The 18,859-nt window shown below is 45.6% G+C and overlaps 1 protein-coding gene across 7 annotated transcripts in view; it reads right to left on the bottom strand.

Annotated features, from left to right (window-relative positions):
* ARHGAP32 (Rho GTPase activating protein 32) overlaps positions 1 to 18,859 on the bottom strand; it is a 255,589-nt gene that overhangs the window by 62,862 nt on the left and 173,868 nt on the right. For all 7 annotated transcript variants that reach the window (XM_035346342.1, XM_035346340.1, XM_035346343.1 and 4 more), the window contains 5 exons: positions 15,479 to 15,616; positions 13,213 to 13,305; positions 11,435 to 11,557; positions 9,178 to 9,255; positions 337 to 418 (listed from right to left, as the gene is read on the bottom strand). In XM_035346342.1, coding sequence (XP_035202233.1) covers positions 337 to 418; positions 9,178 to 9,255; positions 11,435 to 11,557; positions 13,213 to 13,305; positions 15,479 to 15,616 — 514 coding nt within the window. The remainder of the gene's footprint in view (positions 1 to 336; positions 419 to 9,177; positions 9,256 to 11,434; positions 11,558 to 13,212; positions 13,306 to 15,478; positions 15,617 to 18,859) is intronic.

Consider the following 18,859-nt stretch of genomic DNA (forward strand, 5'->3'; position numbering starts at 1 on the left):
CTCTGGACACCACGAACTGGGATATTGCATGGAATTGCTAGTTACAGATTACTGAAGGAATCTTAGATTCTTACTTGCCTGAAATCTTTCAAGTCATGCAGGAGATGAACATTGATACTGGCTTACAAAACACCGTAGATGGAAGACATTTAACAGTGGTGACTGTTCAGAGGTCACGTGTGGATGATCAACACATAGAGAATAACATGGTATGCATAAAGGATGATCAACACACAGAGAGTAACATGTGGTGTATAAAGGAGGTATTAAACATGGAACATACAAGAAAAACCTCCCCATTTAATTTCACCGCACCATCAAATCTAACAAACATACCTGGTTTTGGCACAGAATTGGTCACAGACTGAGGAACTTTGTCGTTAATTAGTTCAACACACTCACTAGGAAAAAATCCAACCTGTAGGAAGGGAAAACAGAAAGGCAGACTGTTGAATGCAGTGTTTTTAAGATCTGAACTGTTAAACCAGCAATCGCATAACATTTCCCTTGAAATATGCTTGCCTGATGCTCCATAACATTATCCAACATAAAATGACCTGCAGAGAAGTAGTAATTTTTCAAAATGTTGCAGCCAAAAAGTCTACAAACCAAGTGATTAGTTTGGTAAAGTACAGTTCTGTTTCCTAAGCTCAGTGCACAGGACAGAGATCATCAACTTGCAGCCACGTGCATGGAGCCGGGAGAGGACAAGTATGTCACACGCCCCTGAATCTCAAGTGGAACTCGAGAAAGACTTTAGCTGGGTTTCCTGCACCTGGCTGCATGTGTATAACATGAAATTTAATGAAGAGAGCAAGATGCTTCAGCGCACAGCATCTCAATCATCTGCATTCAAATCTCACCAACGCGCGATCATTTTTCACTGTCACAGTACCGTATTCATGAGCACTTTAACATTTTATTCCGTTAGAAACCTGGAATCAGATATGGGTCAATATATTTGCATTTTTCCCCGCCCTATTACAGAAAAAGGCATCATTTGGGAGAAGACACTTCGAATGTATAAAGTGCTTTCCTGTGTCCCAGCCTTATTGTGTGCATCGTCTGAGGAGGTGGCTAAGGACTGATAATCCTGAAGGATTCAAATTAAATGTACTGAAAGGGCTTGTTACAAATTTTTAATGTAGTTTTAGTTAAACTGAATCCAATCTCAGAACTGAGAACAGGTTTAATAACGCACAGTGAAATGAGTACAATGAGTTCTTCGTCTGCAAATAAGAAAATGGTAATTTGACTAGAAATAAACACAAGTTTTTTTCCGAAGAAACTGTGTGATGGGGCAGATAAATCTCTAACTGGGCCCTGAACTCCTGGTCTCACCCCTGCTTCTGAACATGGACAAGGCAGTGCAACCACCGCGCCTCGTTTTCCCTAGCAGCAGACGATGAGGGAGAACAGAGCCACAGACCCGGTACGGAAATCTGGCTGGAGGGAACAGCTGGCAGACATCCTGTTACGGTATGATTTATCTGTGTATCTGCTCATCAAGCTCAACAGAAAGAAGATTCCAGAAACAAACCCTGGAGGCCAGAATCTCCTTAGCAAATATCTGAAGATGCTTCAAAAGCAACAACCCACGCTGGGCAACCACACAGCAGCACCATCCAAAAAAAAGTTGACAACCACTGACCGCAGCTTCTCCTCTGCCGCCAGCATCGCGGGCAGCAACACCTCCGAGTGCCCACTGCACAGCAAGGTCCTCCGAGTGGTTCCTTTCAAATGCTCACGTGCACGTTCCTACAACGAGCTGGCCGACACAGCTTCTCTTCCTGCACTACCTCTAGCTCAGAAACGCCGCGAGGCTGCCTGCATCAGCACGAGGGTTCAGGGCTGCTGTGGGGAGGATCTCAATGGTCCGTGTAAGCAGGACACACCTGCAGAAATTCACGTGCCGTTCAAAGGTCTCCAGATCTGGGGAGAAGTGAAATTGTTTCCCTTTCGCTGTTTAAGGATTCAGGCTAAGACGTGACCCACGCATCAATCCTGTGCTGAGCCCTTGCACATTTTCCATGCAGGAGACAATTTTTAAGTTAGGAGAAAAGCACACATCTGGTCAAAGCCTCAGTCCCATCACACAAATGATAGATCTGGGACCCTCCACAGCCGCAGTGAATTGGGTTCTTGCATTCTCAGTGCTTTGAGAACTTTTTTTTTCAAATTGCCCACAAGTCTACGCCTGCGAAGAAATGTGAAGTATTTGGACACCAACCTTCCATTAATCGTAATGAAAACTGGTGGATCTAAATTCAACCCCAAATCCCATACTGTCATTAAAAGCTTATTTGCCTTTGATTGTCCATGTGGTGTTTTTCCTGGTTCCCAGTGCAATATACATTGCTAGCCTTGGATTTGGAAATGAAACAAGGTGCCAAATGGTTATGCCACTGCTTCGAGGTACCTAAAAACCTTTCCCAAATAAAACACGGCACCTGCTCTCAACATGTCAGCTTTGCCATGTTCAGAATGAATAATTGTAATGAACTGTTAGGGGAAAGGGATTTTTTACTTCTATTAGTGTTTACAAACTCTCTGACGTTAACTTAGTGGTAGCAGTTCTGATGGCTTACATTTTTTGACATATTTATTCTGACTTTTCTTGCAAGATCCTTAAGATCATCTTCAGGGTCATAACCTATGACTTGTGCCTCATTCCCACCCACTTATAAGATGCTGCTTTCCCTTCCACGGAAAGTTTTCCACGATTTTGTATAAATACAGAGTTTAGTCCAAGAGTTAATCTCAACAGATGTAGCAAGGCACTGTTAGTGCTTGAGCCAGGATTAAGGGATTTGGTAACACACAAACCTTAATAGCAAAGATAACACACACTCAGATAACTACAAGGTCGCCTGAAGGTTAAAAAATCACTACACACCTTGAGGGAAGGCGGAAAGCACACACCACTGTAACATCCAAACATCCCTGCAACAGCTACTCTGTCTTTTTTTTTTTTCCCCACACAGACTGCTACAACTGGAAGATGCTGCAGGCATAATGGGAAAGTCCAAATAACAGTAATCATTTTCTGTGTGAGGAGAGAATTCAAACAAGTGAGAATGTATCGGTAACACAAATGGCAAAGGAAACATTGCTTGAGACATGTTGATTGCTTCTTGGTCTTGACATCAGCTACAGGATGGGTTAAATTTCTTTTTTTTTTTTCCTCTTTTAGTTTTAAATTGTGACAGGCTAGCAAAACCTAGCACCAAAACAACGTCTTTTTATTGCTTATTTGGCTTCCATGAGCAGACTTTTCACTGTGCTGTTTTCCAGGAAACAATATTCGTGGCTGGGGCAGAAACAGAACAGATGCACCCTGCACAGGTAGAGCAACAAGAATTTAATTCCTGCTTCGATCCTGCCCCCACCTCACACACGTTGTGTTCATTTCTCACTGCTGGATGGGAGCATGAGCACTCGTCTCCCATCTTTCTCTCTTTTTCTCCTTCTCTTCTCCATCATACCTTCCCCCTCGATCCCCTTTCTTACATTTAAGCCACAAAAAAAAATCCGCGTTAAAAGACCCTTCCAGGAGCCAGAATGAAAGGCAAGGATGATTCTCTGCACGGTGTCAGACTTCAAGGTCTGACAACCTAACGAACATTACCCTCTGCTTTCTGGCACTCTCCTCTTTCAGCTCATCCTGAGTGCAGTCGGCTTCCCCTATCCGTGTGCCCCAGGCCAGCTCATAGCACCGTGCCTTTCGCACCTCCACGGACCAGGCTGCTGGTGGCAACTGCAAGTGAAAAGCAGCCTCCAGCTCTCTGGCCTTGGCTACAGAGGAGAATTAGAGTAAAATCTAGGAGAAGCCTTTGCATCTAACGTGATAAGGCCTACAATTTTCTTGAAAGAATCAACGCCAAGATGAATCCGTGAACTAATGACCTACAGCAGTTATTCTGTTGCATCTCTGCATACCAAAGGCCTGCATTTCTTTGGGAACCTGCTTTATAGCACGGAATGGATAAATAATAGATAACGCCCTACACGGATGTAGTCGTATTCTGTGAATAAAAGGAATTAAAAGAGTTTTGTGGCCGAGGTATTCGGCTCTCCTTTACCAGACCTGCGGATACTACCAAGCCTGTTTCTCCTCTAACCGGAGCACCTCCACACCAGGTGAGAGCGTTCTCCGCAGAGCTCGAGGCGCCCTACACGTCAAAGGCTGCCTCCCTTCAGCATCTCCCCCTGCCGGGGCGGCGGAGCTAGCGGGCAGCTCCACACTGCAACCAAAGGTCGCACGCGCCCCGGCAGCAAGGTGTGAGAAATCCCTGCTGCTCCCGACGAGAAGTGCGCCCACTCCGGCTGTGCTCGCTGGCTGGGGGTGCCAAGGGGAAGGCCAGCTCGTGTCCAAGTGCCCCTGCAAACTCCTGCTGCGCGCCTCCAGGAATAGCGCAGTGGATGCGAGCGGAGGAGGAAACGTTCTGTCGTGGCAAATCAGCTCAGCCATCGTTTTGCCCGATCTGTCGCTGCAGTTGGCATCCTTCTACAAATGGTGGGGGCCATCTGGCTGGGAAGGAACGTCACTGGTGACATGTCCACCGGGCTCTTGCATGCCGCCTGTTCCGCAGGTGATATCATCCTCCAACCAGATGGCTGCTGCTAGCGCCGAGCTTCCAGACCAAAGCTCGTGAGCCAGAGATCCAACTTTGCCTTTGCACGTCTTAATTTAAGGACTGGTCCTTCCAAAGTGACACTTGCCACAAAAATGCGCTCTGCTTTCCCAGGCATTTTTACTAATTGGTACCCCATGTTCCCATCACGTACATGGTATTTATTAGAAAATTATGCACAAGGAAAAAAAAAAGCTCTCAGCTAATAGCCTCTCTCACTCCTGACCAGTCCAAAACAAAAGGCGTCCCTTTTTGGGAAACCTATTCAGCCTTAAATCCCATGGTGAGGTCCAGCACGAAACATGCTTGGAAGGATGGGCCTGCAGTTTCACAGCCAGTTCAAGCTCTTGTAAGAGGCTGATTCCCAAAAGTCCACCCCCCCCCGGCTGCACACACTTGTGCCCCCTCCAGCAGCTGTGCAGCTTGCTGTTGTGCAGCAGTGCAACTAATGAAGCTGTTCCCAAAAGACAGCATTATTAAGAACATCAAAAGGCAGTTGTGCATCAGAAAAGGGCCTGTCCCGAGTGATTCAGCTGTCTGACACAGAGTTACTGATCGTAAAGACAAAGCATGAAGGAAAAGAAGAAGAGAACAAAAAAGGCTGGGAGGCTGTTAGCGTGGAGGTGGCTGTAATTTAGGTAACAATCTTACACTGAAAGCAGTGACTCAACTGAGGACATTAGAAAATAAAAAAAAAAGCTTGAGGAAAAACATCTTAAAATCATTTTACTTTAACCAGAGAAAACGATAAGAAGCCTAGCGGGTTGTTTTGTTCTGCCCAGGATTGAGCATTTTGCAAGGCCGCCCTTAGGCCAGGTATTGGGAGAAAGCCGCCTGCAACTGCAACCCAGAACCCCCAGGATGAATTCCCAGGGGGTGGCTCTGGCTGGCAAGGAACAAGCGGACTTCCCGAACGAATCAAAGCTGCCGTTCAAGTTGAACATACCTGCAAGCTGTCAGGTTTGCTTTTCGGTGGAATCTGTACACCTCCCTCTTCTTAATTGGTGCAACACAGAGAAAAGCCTCCGTGTGCCTTAATAGATGGGGGCATGTGGAAATGCTTGCACTTCTGCAAATACTACAGTCACAGCTGCTTTAACCACACAAAACCAGGTAAATGCTTCAAAGTCAAGAAACCATTCTTTTCCACAAGGTGTAACCTTGCTCTGCTCCTACCAAGACACGGTTTGCAACCCAAATTGTGGCCCATGTGGTAACGCCTTCCTCCATCCCTAGCAAGAAGCAACAACCTGACAAGCCCCATGAACAAACGTTTGGTCTTCAAGACCTTTTTTTTTTCTCCCTACCTGGTTGTGCCCGTTCAGGGGATGGGGCTAAGGAAAACTCTTCTGTAAACACTGTTCTGTTCTGGAGCACAGCATGACAGTTTTCTCCACAATTTCCAGCTCCGTGAGTTATGAGACATTCTACACAGCTAGCAATGCATCACCCCGGGCTAGGAACTCGGCACTAAGGAAACATGGCATATTTTGTCGGATGTGAAAATTCGTCTGGTCTAAGCTTTCCAGGTGAAGATTAGGGAGCTGGGAGGGATTAACCACACCAAACGAAGCAAGAAGAACTTGAGACTGGCTTTACAATATTCTGAGGGAAAGGGAGCCCCAGAGCCCCTGAAGTGGCCACTCGCTGCCTGTGATCTTGCTCGTATCATGTTCAGCCCGTGTGTGCTTCTAGGCGTGAGGTAACTTCACAGACATTATCCATCATGTACTGTTTACGTGTGTTTTCCACTAAAGAGATTTCCAGAAGAGACTGCTATCGCAGGATTTGGGTATCTTGCCCATAAAAATCAAGCTGCTTTCCCTCAGATTCCTAGGCGTGCATGAGCGTGCTTCGAGGTAAGAGGCAAGGCTCAAAGCCCTATCTGAAGATCCGTATACAATCAGCAACGCTCTGCTATGGATTTCAAGGACTGTGTAACGTTACGAGCAAGTCCTTGCTCCCTGCAGGACAGCTGATCTCAGAATGTCAACAATCTGCCAAGACAGTCTTCGCTGATTTATTAATTAAAAGGACTGGCTCAGCTGACTGCTATCCCTTTACAATGGCTGTTGTTCCTAAATGGGAACAGAATTGTTTACCTATAACAAACTGAAAAGGCTGCACAGCGTTATCAGTTCTTGCATATCGTACTAGAACAACGTCCTTCACCTATAATACATAATTAATACTTTTAAAGTATTAACTGATGATACTAAACTGCTACACATCTCTAGGTCTGGTGCATTAACATCAGAGAAAAATTTCCTTTTTCCAAATTCTCTTCTTGCCGCAGTAGTTAGCGCGATCGAAAAGCCACGTTACATCAGGAGATGGACTTGTTGTATACACTCACAGCTCATGGGCCTCACACTTGGAACTGGGGTTAAAAAACCCTCTCCCTCTTTGTACAACCCTAGAATTTGCCTCTCTTGATAGCTGATGGTGTTTCATGAAAATAAAAAGCTCTGATAAGTACATTTCAAAGAAATGCCAAAAACTGTCGACTCAGAGGAAAAATGCACTCCTCTGCAAATCAGATCCGTGGTTGTGTGAAGAGATACGTTTATGCAGCGATGACTGAGTTAGCATAGCTTATGAAATTACTGCCTGTCGACTGAGATACAGCTGTTGAACCCCACCTCTGAGCTAACCAGCTTTACTCTGCAGTCAGCAGGAGCAGGGAGCGTGCAGATGGTCTGTCACCCTACCTCAGCCGGCAGGCAGCACCTTCTTAAAGGACGCTAACTTCATTTTCTGCGTTTGTGCAAACACAAATACCGAAATACTGAAACACACATTGCAGCTGCAGGATTTCCAGTCTCGCAGTTCAGAGGCCACGACCTGATTCGCATTGTGAAGGCTCTTGCTTACAAGTTAACATGCGGGGTTATTCCACCCCGAATGTTCTGTAAAGCAAAAATAGGGCGCCTTCCTTCTGCAGCTGTTCGGAACTGTTGTGTCAGGATACTGACTGCACGGATACAGACAACTGCTTTTCAAGTGCTTTGCTCATCAACAAATCTTTATGCTGGGAAAGCACAACAGCACGGCTCTGATCTGAGACAGACGGCAGCGACAAACTGCAGAATAGCTCCCTTGCCTCTCGCGTCTTTCATCACTAGTGGTGCTCTTCACATCTCCTCACAACCGCAACCAGCCTGATGGCGAGCTGGGAGCTTGCAACAGGTGACAGACCCCACGTCCTCCAGGGGACACAGTCAGCTTGGTGCGGTGTCTGCACTCACACACACATCACCACATATCCTTGTTTGGTTTTACTGATTCCCTTGAGAGCTGCACACAGTCTGATCATTCCAAGTAGTACCAAAGCATTGCACTCATTTTTCGTAGTACAGAAAGTACAGCTTTAGGGATCCTAAGTTTAGAACAAAAGTCCTGCAAAGACAAAACACAGTTCAAAGCTAGAAGAACAGTCAAGTCTGTTCAAGAAATATTGGTGTGTGAACACCAGAAACCAGCTTAGTTTCAGAGCCCGTATCGTATGTCCATGCTTTTCTCATTTTACAAATGAGATATTATCAGAACTCCCACACCTGATGTAAAGCCAACAAAAGCTGTATCTCATGCTCTGGCTCATCGGACAGAAATTCAACCATATACCTAACGCTCCATTCAGATGGGACTTGTACACAGCCCTGGTATTAATGACAGCAGAACCGTACCCTGGATCTGGCACAGGAAGGTCTGTCAGGGAAAATCTGAGATACTCTGAGAAGACTTTCTAGGCCAAAACATACAAGTGTTTGGTCAATTCTGACCCTCTCCAGAGCAAACTCAAAATTCCACCTACTTACAGAGAACAAAAGCAGTATGAAATTCCTCCTGCTTGAAAGCAGCTGAAACAGTGTGACGCTGTGGTGTGAGGAGGTAGAACGCCAGTTACCCCACCCTTCAGTAGCTTTGGGGCTCTGTTTTGCAAATACTTTTTGTTTTAATTTCCTAATGAGAAGATCCAAGGGACAGAATAACAACTGTTTTGGAAAGAAAGTGCACTTCAAGGTTTTGGTACCTAAGTCAAAGGTCAGTTTAGGCCCTTTTGCAAACTCAGTCTAAATTTCTCTGCTGTAACATTTACAGTACTAGTAACGTTAACACCTTCTAATAAATGTAGACATGAAAGCACAGATGAGTTGAGTGGCTTGTCCAAGTCAGTGGCAGAGTCTTACCCACTGGCTTTCTGTGAGTCCTCCATGTTCTTCTGGTTAGGGTTAGATAGTGGAAAGAACAGCGTAATGTCAGCTGTCTGGGGGTGCACTCTAAGCTTCTGCTAGCACCAGTCCAGCTGTTGATGAACATCAAAGGGTCCCAGCTATCCCTACCTCGCAGTGAGGTAAGGAGATAAGTGTCTATGAAGATCACATTTCTGCTCTAGCCCAAGTCCAGAGCAAAAGGGAAATCCCTCTTACACCAATGCAGGCTCACTGTTTATATCCACAAGCAATCCTGCACAGGCATAGCAGTTCTAAGCTGAGCATCCTGACCTTTTTGTTGCATTATCAAGTCTGAAACTTGTGCCTACCTGAAATCCATGCTTGCCTCTCCACCATGTGGTCAGTTCCTTTGGGGGCATATCGATAACAGACACAATGTCACCCACCTGCAAGAGAACAGCAGCATCAGTCACAGCTTGCAGTGCAGCTGGGGGGCGAGCACAATTCAACGCAAAAAATCCTAACACTTGTGAGCAGCAGTGCAAATCTTGAGAGAGCTGCCTTTGTAAAATTGAACTGTGAGGTAGAGGAGTTACTGCATTACACAACATACAGGACACAGCTGTTCGTAAGGAAACAAACCTCAAAAGCCACAGGTTTTCTGCCCACGGGTACAGAAGTGTTCTGATTAAACTGCACACGTAGGTTTGCAGGGATAGCATAAAACACTGGAAAATATTATCAAGTAGCTGAACTGATTTTTACTCCAAGCCTTACATTATGCATACGTAGGCATTGACATGTATCTGCTTGTTTCTGTTCATGGCAAAAACTTAAAGGCTTCCTTTAGTGTTCACAAACTGACCAAGACATATTTTTCTTAATGAGAAAATGAACAGAGGAGAGGCGGTGTGGTGTTACTGCAGCCATCATTAATGACCATTATTAACAAAACGAGCATTATTAAAGAAGACAAAAGAGGTTATCTGAAGCTTTACTAAGACCCATAAAAATGTAATACTGCAAGAGCTGAGATGAAAATCAGTATAATCAGTACTAAAATCAGCTTGGTGAGAATCTGTGTGGCCTGTATACCAGAAAACGAGACAGGCCAGAGCAGACAAAGCAGAACCTAAGCAAACACTGTAGCTGGGTATAGCAAAAGCTGTTAACACTAATGCCTATCTCTCACCTGGTATTGCACATTGATGGATCCCAAAGTGCTTTACAAAGAATATAACAGACCCCCTGTCAGGGCTAGCTGAGACACAGGGAGGTGAAGTGATCTGGGAATAGCAAACCAACAGCAGAGCAAATTTCCTTCAGGGAAACTATGCAGTCACCACGATGAGCAGAGAAACCAGGCATTTGCCTTACTGCTGAGGAGCAAATACCAGTCAGCTACTTTTACAACTGCTTATTAGAAATTAACAATAGCTTAAATATAAAACTGTGGTGTGGGTTAGGGAACAGAACACAACATTGTGGAACTACTGAACCCATTCCATTTCTGTTCTGCCAAGGTTTCTCCCTGCACAAACTTGGAAAGAAACACGTGCCTTGGGTTCCCTGCTTGCTTACTATGCCTCATAACAACTTGCCCAACTGCATGACAGTTGTAAGGCCAACTTAGCCTGCTGGCTCTGAGTTGTAAGATTTACAAGCAGGGACTGCCACCCTAATGCTTTTATTAATACTGAGAGACTGACAAACAGCCTGTGCCCTGTTCTGCATGCATTTTAACTTGGAAGATGACATACCCATATGTCTTTCAGATTAGCTCAGTTCTTTGGTGTACACTAATAATTGTCTTGATTTTGAATATGAGCAAGGCCCTGGCAGCAACCGACTATCACTATTAGTTTTAGTTCCTGTGCTGCATGCTCAGAATGTGATCACAAAACCACCTTTGGGCACTGTTTTCCTTTGCACTTTTTTTAGATAACACTACGAACATTCCATTGGTATTGCCACTGCTCACTATCAGAGCATAAATTGCTGCTTTCTGGATAGAAAAGACAAGGAGAACCAGATACCCAAAGGATTCCAGGGCCTGACCTGCAAGAACTTTGCCTCACAGCAACTCCTGCTCTGCATCAAGTAAGAATTTCAGAACAGATTTGGATTATCACTTGCCCCTTAAGTACTAAATTCTTTGACAATCTGGTTCTTTACACTCCATGGGAGCAGGAGTTCTTAAAAATGGTTTTAGACATGGACTTGCTAATAGTAACACAGGTTGTACAGAACTGGCCAATGAATAATTAAATTGGCATGTGTCCACAAACACACATATGTGAACAGCCTTCCTGAACAGATTTAACGTACTTTTAATACACTGTGCAGGACAAAACTATGCAGGGTCTGCTGCTGCTCTGAGACCAGGCTGGAATACTTGGCAGTATCTGTTTAATCAGAAGACACTAATGCCAAGTAAAGCTATATTTTATAGATGACTGAACTCTTCCCCATAGCCAACCAAGTGCAAGTCTAATATTTAACTGAATCTTCTCAGCTTCACCTCACAAAACATTGTGAAGGTGCCTGAGTGTATTCCTGATGCACACACACGTTACGCTCCCCTGCATATGACAACAAAGAATGCAAGCTTCTTTAATTACTCACCTCAAAGGACAGCTCATCTGCTGCCTGGGCAATATATCTCTTAATAACATGGGCGGCAGCAATAGCGGGAACATTAATGGATGACTCCTCATGGACTAGCAGGTGATTCCCTTTGTTATCAATCTGAAACAAAGAGCACAGGGGACTGTGAGGCAGCTGAGGACAAGTGAGCAGGCATTTTATTGGTGCTCCTACATGGCAGAGATTTCAAGCTGATTCACAGAGACAGCACAGCTTGGGGGCCCCCTGAGGAGAGCAGCACGGAGAGACATTGCAGGGCACAGCACACACAGAAATGAAGAGGAAGAACAATTCATAAAGCGTATTTCAGAAGGTCGTATGTCCCCTGACATCCAGTTAATGGCAAAAATATTGTATTTAAACATCTCTACATACAAACAACAGCATGATAGTGAGCGTTGGCGCCTCCCTTTAGCACTGAATTGTATTGTTTTTCCTGAAATATTTAAAAGGACAACACAAAGATGACTACAATAATTCTCTGTGAACTAATGTTCAAGGAGAGGTGCTGAGGTAAGGGGGAAATGCTGTCAAACTGGAAACTTGTGGCACTTTCAGCTTTCTTTCACTCTTATATTTCTTTTTAAGGGGTGGCTGCAATCATTGGCCTGCTTTCAAAATTTCTACATTTTTGTGCCCATGTAAAATTTTGCAAGGATCTCTGTTAATTGAAAAGGTTATTCTAGAGAATTCAAATTGCATTGCAGCAAGTACAGCATGCTTAGCTGCGATCTGTACTTCACTGTGTTGCTCTAAAGACGATAGTTTCATTTTTCTAACTTCCTTTCTCCCGTCATTCTGAGGTTTCCAGGATTTGCCCCATCCCAAGGGATTTCAGGGTGAGGAGCATATCAGCAGGGAAACCTGCAGGAAATGCACTCGGTCCTTATCACAAGCATTTATGAAAATGAATTGCAAGTCTAGTTGTTTGTGCTCCTGGTGTGCAGCAGCACCATCAGGCAACGCAGACACAAACATCGCCTCCCAGACTCATCGGCAATGGCATCGCTGACACAGACAGGTGGCCTCGATCGTGTATCCCCATTCTTTCCTGCGCTCTTTGCCCAAGCAGGTCTATTGTTTCAGATGGTAGAAGACCATTAACAGAGAAACCAAAGCTACAGCTGCACTCCACAATACACAAACCGTGCCACTGCAAGCACAAAGCAGGCTCTGTTGAGCAGTTCAGCCAACGGCGATGGCAAACAGGAGCAGATAATATTTATTGTTTCTGCAGCTATTACTGGGGGCAGGGGGGGGGGGGGGGAGAGGGCGAAGAGGACAGACAAACAGCATAACTTAGACAGCTCCAATAGTTTTAGGTTTAGTGCGCTTGCACTATTGTCTTGCCAAAAAAAGAGATAAGATTGCATTTGCTTCCCGTAACCTATCACGTGGGGACTCCAGCCACCGGCTGGACTTGCCTAGGTGGTCTGCTGGCCTAATCCCTGCTGCACTAGAATTGCTACTTTATTCTACTTGGTGATACAGAAGAATGCCATGTCTTTGAGAGACAAAATGCAAGCAGAAGGCAAAAAAAGCTCCTGTATTCCTGTAACACGGGATCCGATTCTGTTTGTACTGTACCTTTCTTGTGGCCACCTAAATGCCTACAGCAAGGAAATCAAGCTTTTAGAACATTTTTTCAGTGATACCAATAGATCTGGAAGGATTATAACTCTCTGGAAAGGCAGAAGAGCATATCTGTGCCTTGCTCTGCTCATTAAGGTCACAAAATGAAGAACTTCATACCATACCTCCATCCATGTGAGAGCAGGCCCGCAGTTGATCTTATTGCCTGCTATGAGTGAAAGACGGGACAGATAAGACTTCAGCATTTGGCTGACGAGCTGGAAGAGAGAAGAAACACGCATACAGGTTTTCTGTTCACACACTTTAGTTTTGAGAGACCTCTTCAGAACTACCAGAAGTTATTCCCTGGCACAGGCAAGTGTTACGGAAACACAGGAGATCTGTCATTTGGAGAGGAGCAAGCTATGCACGGAGTATAGCAAGGATTGCACAAAAAAGCTGTCTAAGGAAGCAGCTCCCTGGGAAAATAATATATATATATATATATATTTTTTTTTAAGATAGTAGATTTTTAGTAATTTCCCCTGTCAGGATACTTTAAATCTAAAGCCCTCCTCTCATTGTGAATTTCATACACAAACAAATCATTTGTATTATGGTCATCAAACACATCTGAGAACCATTTAGCAAAACAAAACAAAACAAAACAAACAAACAAAACCCACCCCAGGCTGCCATTTCCACTCACTTGCAAACCCTTAAGAAGGTGGCAACTCAGACTGACCCCTTGGCGAGAGGAATATTTCAAACAGAAGAAGAGGGTTTTAAAAATACACTTAGCGAGGTCCCTTTTGTAACAATAAATTTGCTTTCATAAAAGAGAAGCTGGTGAAGTCTTTCCTCAGCTTCACTGGCAGTGTTATAAAGCGATACTGTAGCCCAGAGTTTGTAAGACTGTTTAAACCAGTTTTCCCCAAACATCTGTTGAAATGTGGTCAATTCAAAATAAAAAAAATACAGCAGGAGACACACACAGCTGCAGAATTCCTTTCCACAGAGCAGTAGAGCTGTTCAACATCTTTACATCTTCTGTGCTTACGGACACAATGCAGATCTTCAGCCTCATGATATAAAGTACATATTAAAAGTATTTGATCAGCTGTACAAATGAAGATTTAAGAGACAGGAATGCTTAAAATATAATTTCAAAAATGAATGCAGGAATTTATTATCCTGAATATTGCTTCTTCTGTTGAATTTAAGAGACTAATAACCTCAAATTCTCTTCAGAAATAACCTGCATGAAATCAAAGCAACTAATAAATCACATTCTCTGATGAGCAATGGAAAAGCATTATCAATCTCCCATATCCAATGGCAAAAGCCCCGTAGACTTCAGTGGGGTAGTGATTTCAGCCATTGTGTGTAGCTCTAAAGCAATCAATCCTCACCCGGTTGGCACTGAGAGCACGGACTCTGATTTATACATCCTGGATAGATTCTGCTTTGAATGCTTGGAATGGCTTCAATTTTCTGATCTCCCTTTTCAGCTACACATCTTGTGGGCAGGCAACATGAGCCTTCCAACACAGCATGTCAGGATATTTTCGTACTTGTGCTTGATGGCAGGGGGCAAACACACAAGCACAGGTCCCCGAGACCAGTGACCTGTGAAATGCAGCAATGGGCACCGTCTGTGGCTGTGATGCACGCTCTTCCCACAGACAGACCGAGGCCTAACAGAGGCTGTTTTGTCATGCTCTGCTGGCTCAAATAACCTTCTGTGGCCACACATTGCATTGTCTCCCTGTCCCCGTCTTTCTAAACGATGCAGTTTAGATGCACCTGCTACTTCCCAGAAAATTATTTTGGACATGAATCCCTGAGTTATCAACGGCGAAGAAGCTGCAAGAACAACTCTCCGTTTTCTGAGCGAAGACGGAAGACAAGAAATAAAGACAAGAAGTGAACAACACCTCTTACGTAGGAAAAAGCACTCTAAGAGTTTTCAATACTATTTAAATATTACGCTAATGTCAATGCTCTTAGAAGCCAACTTCAGTAATTTTCAGTTGATAAATACAATCTAGCATTCCAAGTGGTATTACTCGTGCGGTGCTGCAGTCCCAGAACAGCATGATTTCCCAGGAATGTTAAGTTGATAATGTTAAGTCAGCAAATATCTGCATCATTGAAAAAGTTTCCAAAGCCATACCAAAGTTCTTATCTAAGGTAGTAACGGTGCAGCCTCCTTCCCGATTCGCTTTGCAATCAGCCCACACCGAGCAGCTCATTAACTTGTACGAACTCACAGGCCATTTTGCTTTGAACCATTGAAATCGAAGTGTAGAAAACACACACAGGTTGTATTACTTCTAATTCGTTTCCAAACCTAACTCAGGCCATATGAAAACCACTGTGCCCTTACTCGTATCTGCCATCCCCTTGCTGGTGACCGAGCTTTGAATGTCTGCAGGGCTGATAACTTACTTCTGGACTGTCCTTCCAGGCATCGGAACGGGGTAGCTCTGAGAGCTGCGAGAAACGCCGGTCATAAATACACAGGTGAAGATGTTTATCGAGAACTCTAAAGTCTTCGTAACTCCGCTTCACGATCCAGCTCCTTCCCTGCGCAAACAGAGGACAGCAGCACAGCGTTACACACTCAGCATGCCGCTTAGGTGAGGAAAAGGACAACTCTTCCACAAGTAACCCACAGGTCGGGCAATCCCACTCTGCAAAACACTTGGAAGTGATGAAGACGCCTTAGCAATATTTTGGGCTTTTAATTCGTAGACAGCCACTCAGGTGCAACCCTGCTGTTAGTGCTCCTGTTTTAATCCCATACCAGTGGGTCCGGAGGTGGCCCAGCAGTTACGGGACCCATCCAAAGCTTTTAACTTCCACCTGACAAGGACTTTGGAGCATTTTTGTGAACAAGGTGTCTTTGCACAAGTGTAAATCACAAAACGATTGCATAAAAGGCCTGAAATTACATTCTGCATAGGTAGAAGAACACGCAAACAAGGATCTGAAGGCAGCATTAGAGCTTGCAATATTTCTGCCAGATGCCCCAGGCAAATCTTCTGTTGAATTAAAAAAAAAAATCTATAATGAATAACAACACTAGCTGAAGATTTACTCCTAAGTGCAGATCATTTCCCCAGTTAAAAACACGGACAAGATACATAGATATTCCTTGGGGGGACAAGGAAGAGACCATGGCAGCACGGCATAATTTACTTTGCGAAGCTTTTAATACCTAATGACTACTTCTAAATGCTTCAATGGCCTGTTATGATCAATAAAAAAATCTTGTAATAATGCAGCAGTTTACAGGTCAAAGCACTTTACGCACAGTCATTAATCCTCGCAACACTCCCAGGCAGCCCCGGAGAAGAAACGTTTCTGCTCTACAGCTGTGGATGCTGAACCAGCGACCACAGACCTCCACAAAGCCCCCTCCCCCCCCCGTTTCAAGTGCAAAGTGCTTCTTCAATCTTTCTTTCCCCAAACCACCACCACGGCCATATTTAAAAAGAAAAGATCTTCGCCGGATTTACACTCGGAGCTTCACGCTCCGCATGCAGCTGCCTCCCTAGGGAAAGGGGGAGGGAAACAGCGGAGCGTGCAACAGATGTCAGCCCTGCTGCAGCGCCCCGGGTGCTCCTGGAGCACCGCAATGCCGGCACTGCAAGGGCTCAGAAGATGCCAAGTGCAGGAATCGGGTCGCTCCAAGTTACGCAGCCACTCAAAGGCAGGGCCCCGGATTAAAATCGGAGTGATGCCTGGCAGCCAGTCCAGAAAGCAGGGGCACGCACGGTGTACGAGGGGTACGGCGCAGTTCCAGTTTTCGGTGGGGAACGTGACTGCACGGCGTGTTCCCAGACCTGCTGCCGTGGCCGTGCAAGCCTGACGGAGACACGGACACGGGGCCTCTTCACCTGGGTGACCAAAAAGCACGGCCAGCTTCCCCACCACGACCTGCTACACCCTGAAATCACTTCCATAGCTGGAAGCATTTCTTCTCTACTAATATCCAAAGCCTGTAACACAATTGTAAGCGTAAATCCCACAATCCAGCGTACTAGCTATTTTCTGCCAAATTAATGTGACAGCTCCAGGTTGGGTGCTGTACCAAGAAACTTTGCTTTCATACGAAAACTCGTTTGGATTTCAGAAGCCTACAGAGGTATCTACAAGACACAAGTGCTGTGCCATTTCTGTAAGTTTTGTCATTTGAATTTTGGTCTACAGGAAATAAACAAAATCAGGACTGCAAGTCCAAGCACCCCCCCAAAGATGACAGCTTTTCCCATTTTCTCCGTTTTTTGCACTAAAGCGGCTCTTGCTCTCTTGGTAAGCTGCCAGCATGGCCTTCAGCTGAGCCAGGTTTAGTCACCAGTGTCAGAAATAACAGACTGACAAATCGCCACAATCCCTTATTTGCTTCTGCCTGCTGCATTTCAGAGGACATTTCAACACAACCTCACGCGCTGCCCATGCAAAGAACAAACCTATCAGCCAAATGATCGTAGCCCTGCCCTTACCAACACTTCTTCCCCGCTATTTTCACGTTAAATGTTCTACTGCAGATGTGCAGTCTTCCTGTCATAAATGAAGACAGCAAGAGTTAAATTTCCCGGGCTCAGCCAGCTCCTGCTCCTGCAGCAGGGTGTGCAGGGAGGGAGCAGACCGAGCAGACCACGCCGGAGCCTCATCCTGCGCAGCGCAGAGCCGAGCTGCCAGCAGCTAGCGGGGGCTGAGCACCGAGCAGGGGCAGCTTACCTGGCTGTGGTGGTCCTGGCCCCGCCGTCCCTCCCAGAGGTCACTTGAATCCCTCCCGGAGGTCCCTTGCGAGGCCAGAACTGCCCCAGCCCAGCCCAAGGCTGGTGCAGAAGGGGCAGCCCCGGCCCACGGAAGCTTTACTTTGGCACTGCAGCAGTTCCGCAGCTGCTAAGCAACCAGCCGAGCTCCTCTGTGAAGTGGCAGCCTCCAGCCCAGGGGTGCTGCACCAGACGCAGGCCACGGCTGTCGCCGTCCCTGGGTGATGGAGCCCCGCATCCCGGGCTCTCCGCAAACGGGGCGCGAGGTCCTGCGAGGAACGGGGCTGCCCCTTCTCGAACCACACATGGGGGTAGCAGTGCGTACTCTGTGTTAGCAGAGGACATGGTTTCAGGAGCCAAAATGCAAATTTCTACCCAGCAGAAAGTTATTCCAGCCTCCTAAATGTATTTCCCGATGCCCTACAGTTTAAAGCCTGCCATAAATAAATAAATAAGCTCTAGACTGTTCCAACAGTTCTGTGAAGCAAAGTTTTTGCAGATTTGGGGCCCGAGCAATACAATTTTTAAGCAGAACTATGACAGCCACATTTCCAAGGTGCAGAGGAAGGAATTGATGTAGGCACTGGGAAGGAACCAGGCACCCCAACCCGGCAGAGCAAAGCCCAGGCGAGAGAAGCCCAACGCCTCTCAGCGCGGCTTCCCGAGCTGCGCAGCCAAAGCAGCAGAAACATGGACCTCATGTAATAGCAAAACCACCGCGACGCTTCAGCGTATCAATACAAACATTGTACGTCTTGCTCCCCCTTCCTGAAAAGTCTCAAGTGTCAGAAGGGTTTCTTTTTTAATTCAGAGAGTTAATAAAATAGCAGCAACAAGACGGTAACTGCTCAGTCGGTCTCGTGTTGTCAGCATCGTGTTTGCAGCAGCGTTTTATAGCAAAGCTAAACATTACGGATGCCCCAGGCGCAGAACATCCATAAAGCAAAAATGCCTTCCTCGTACTGTTAATCATTCCCACAGACTTCCCCAAATCAATTTTTGATTGCCATCTAATTTCCAATCGCCAGCTGCAATAAATTTTGGG

Source organism: Oxyura jamaicensis, chromosome 24 (genome assembly GCF_011077185.1).
Source record: "Oxyura jamaicensis isolate SHBP4307 breed ruddy duck chromosome 24, BPBGC_Ojam_1.0, whole genome shotgun sequence".
Lineage (NCBI taxonomy): Eukaryota > Metazoa > Chordata > Aves > Anseriformes > Anatidae > Oxyura > Oxyura jamaicensis.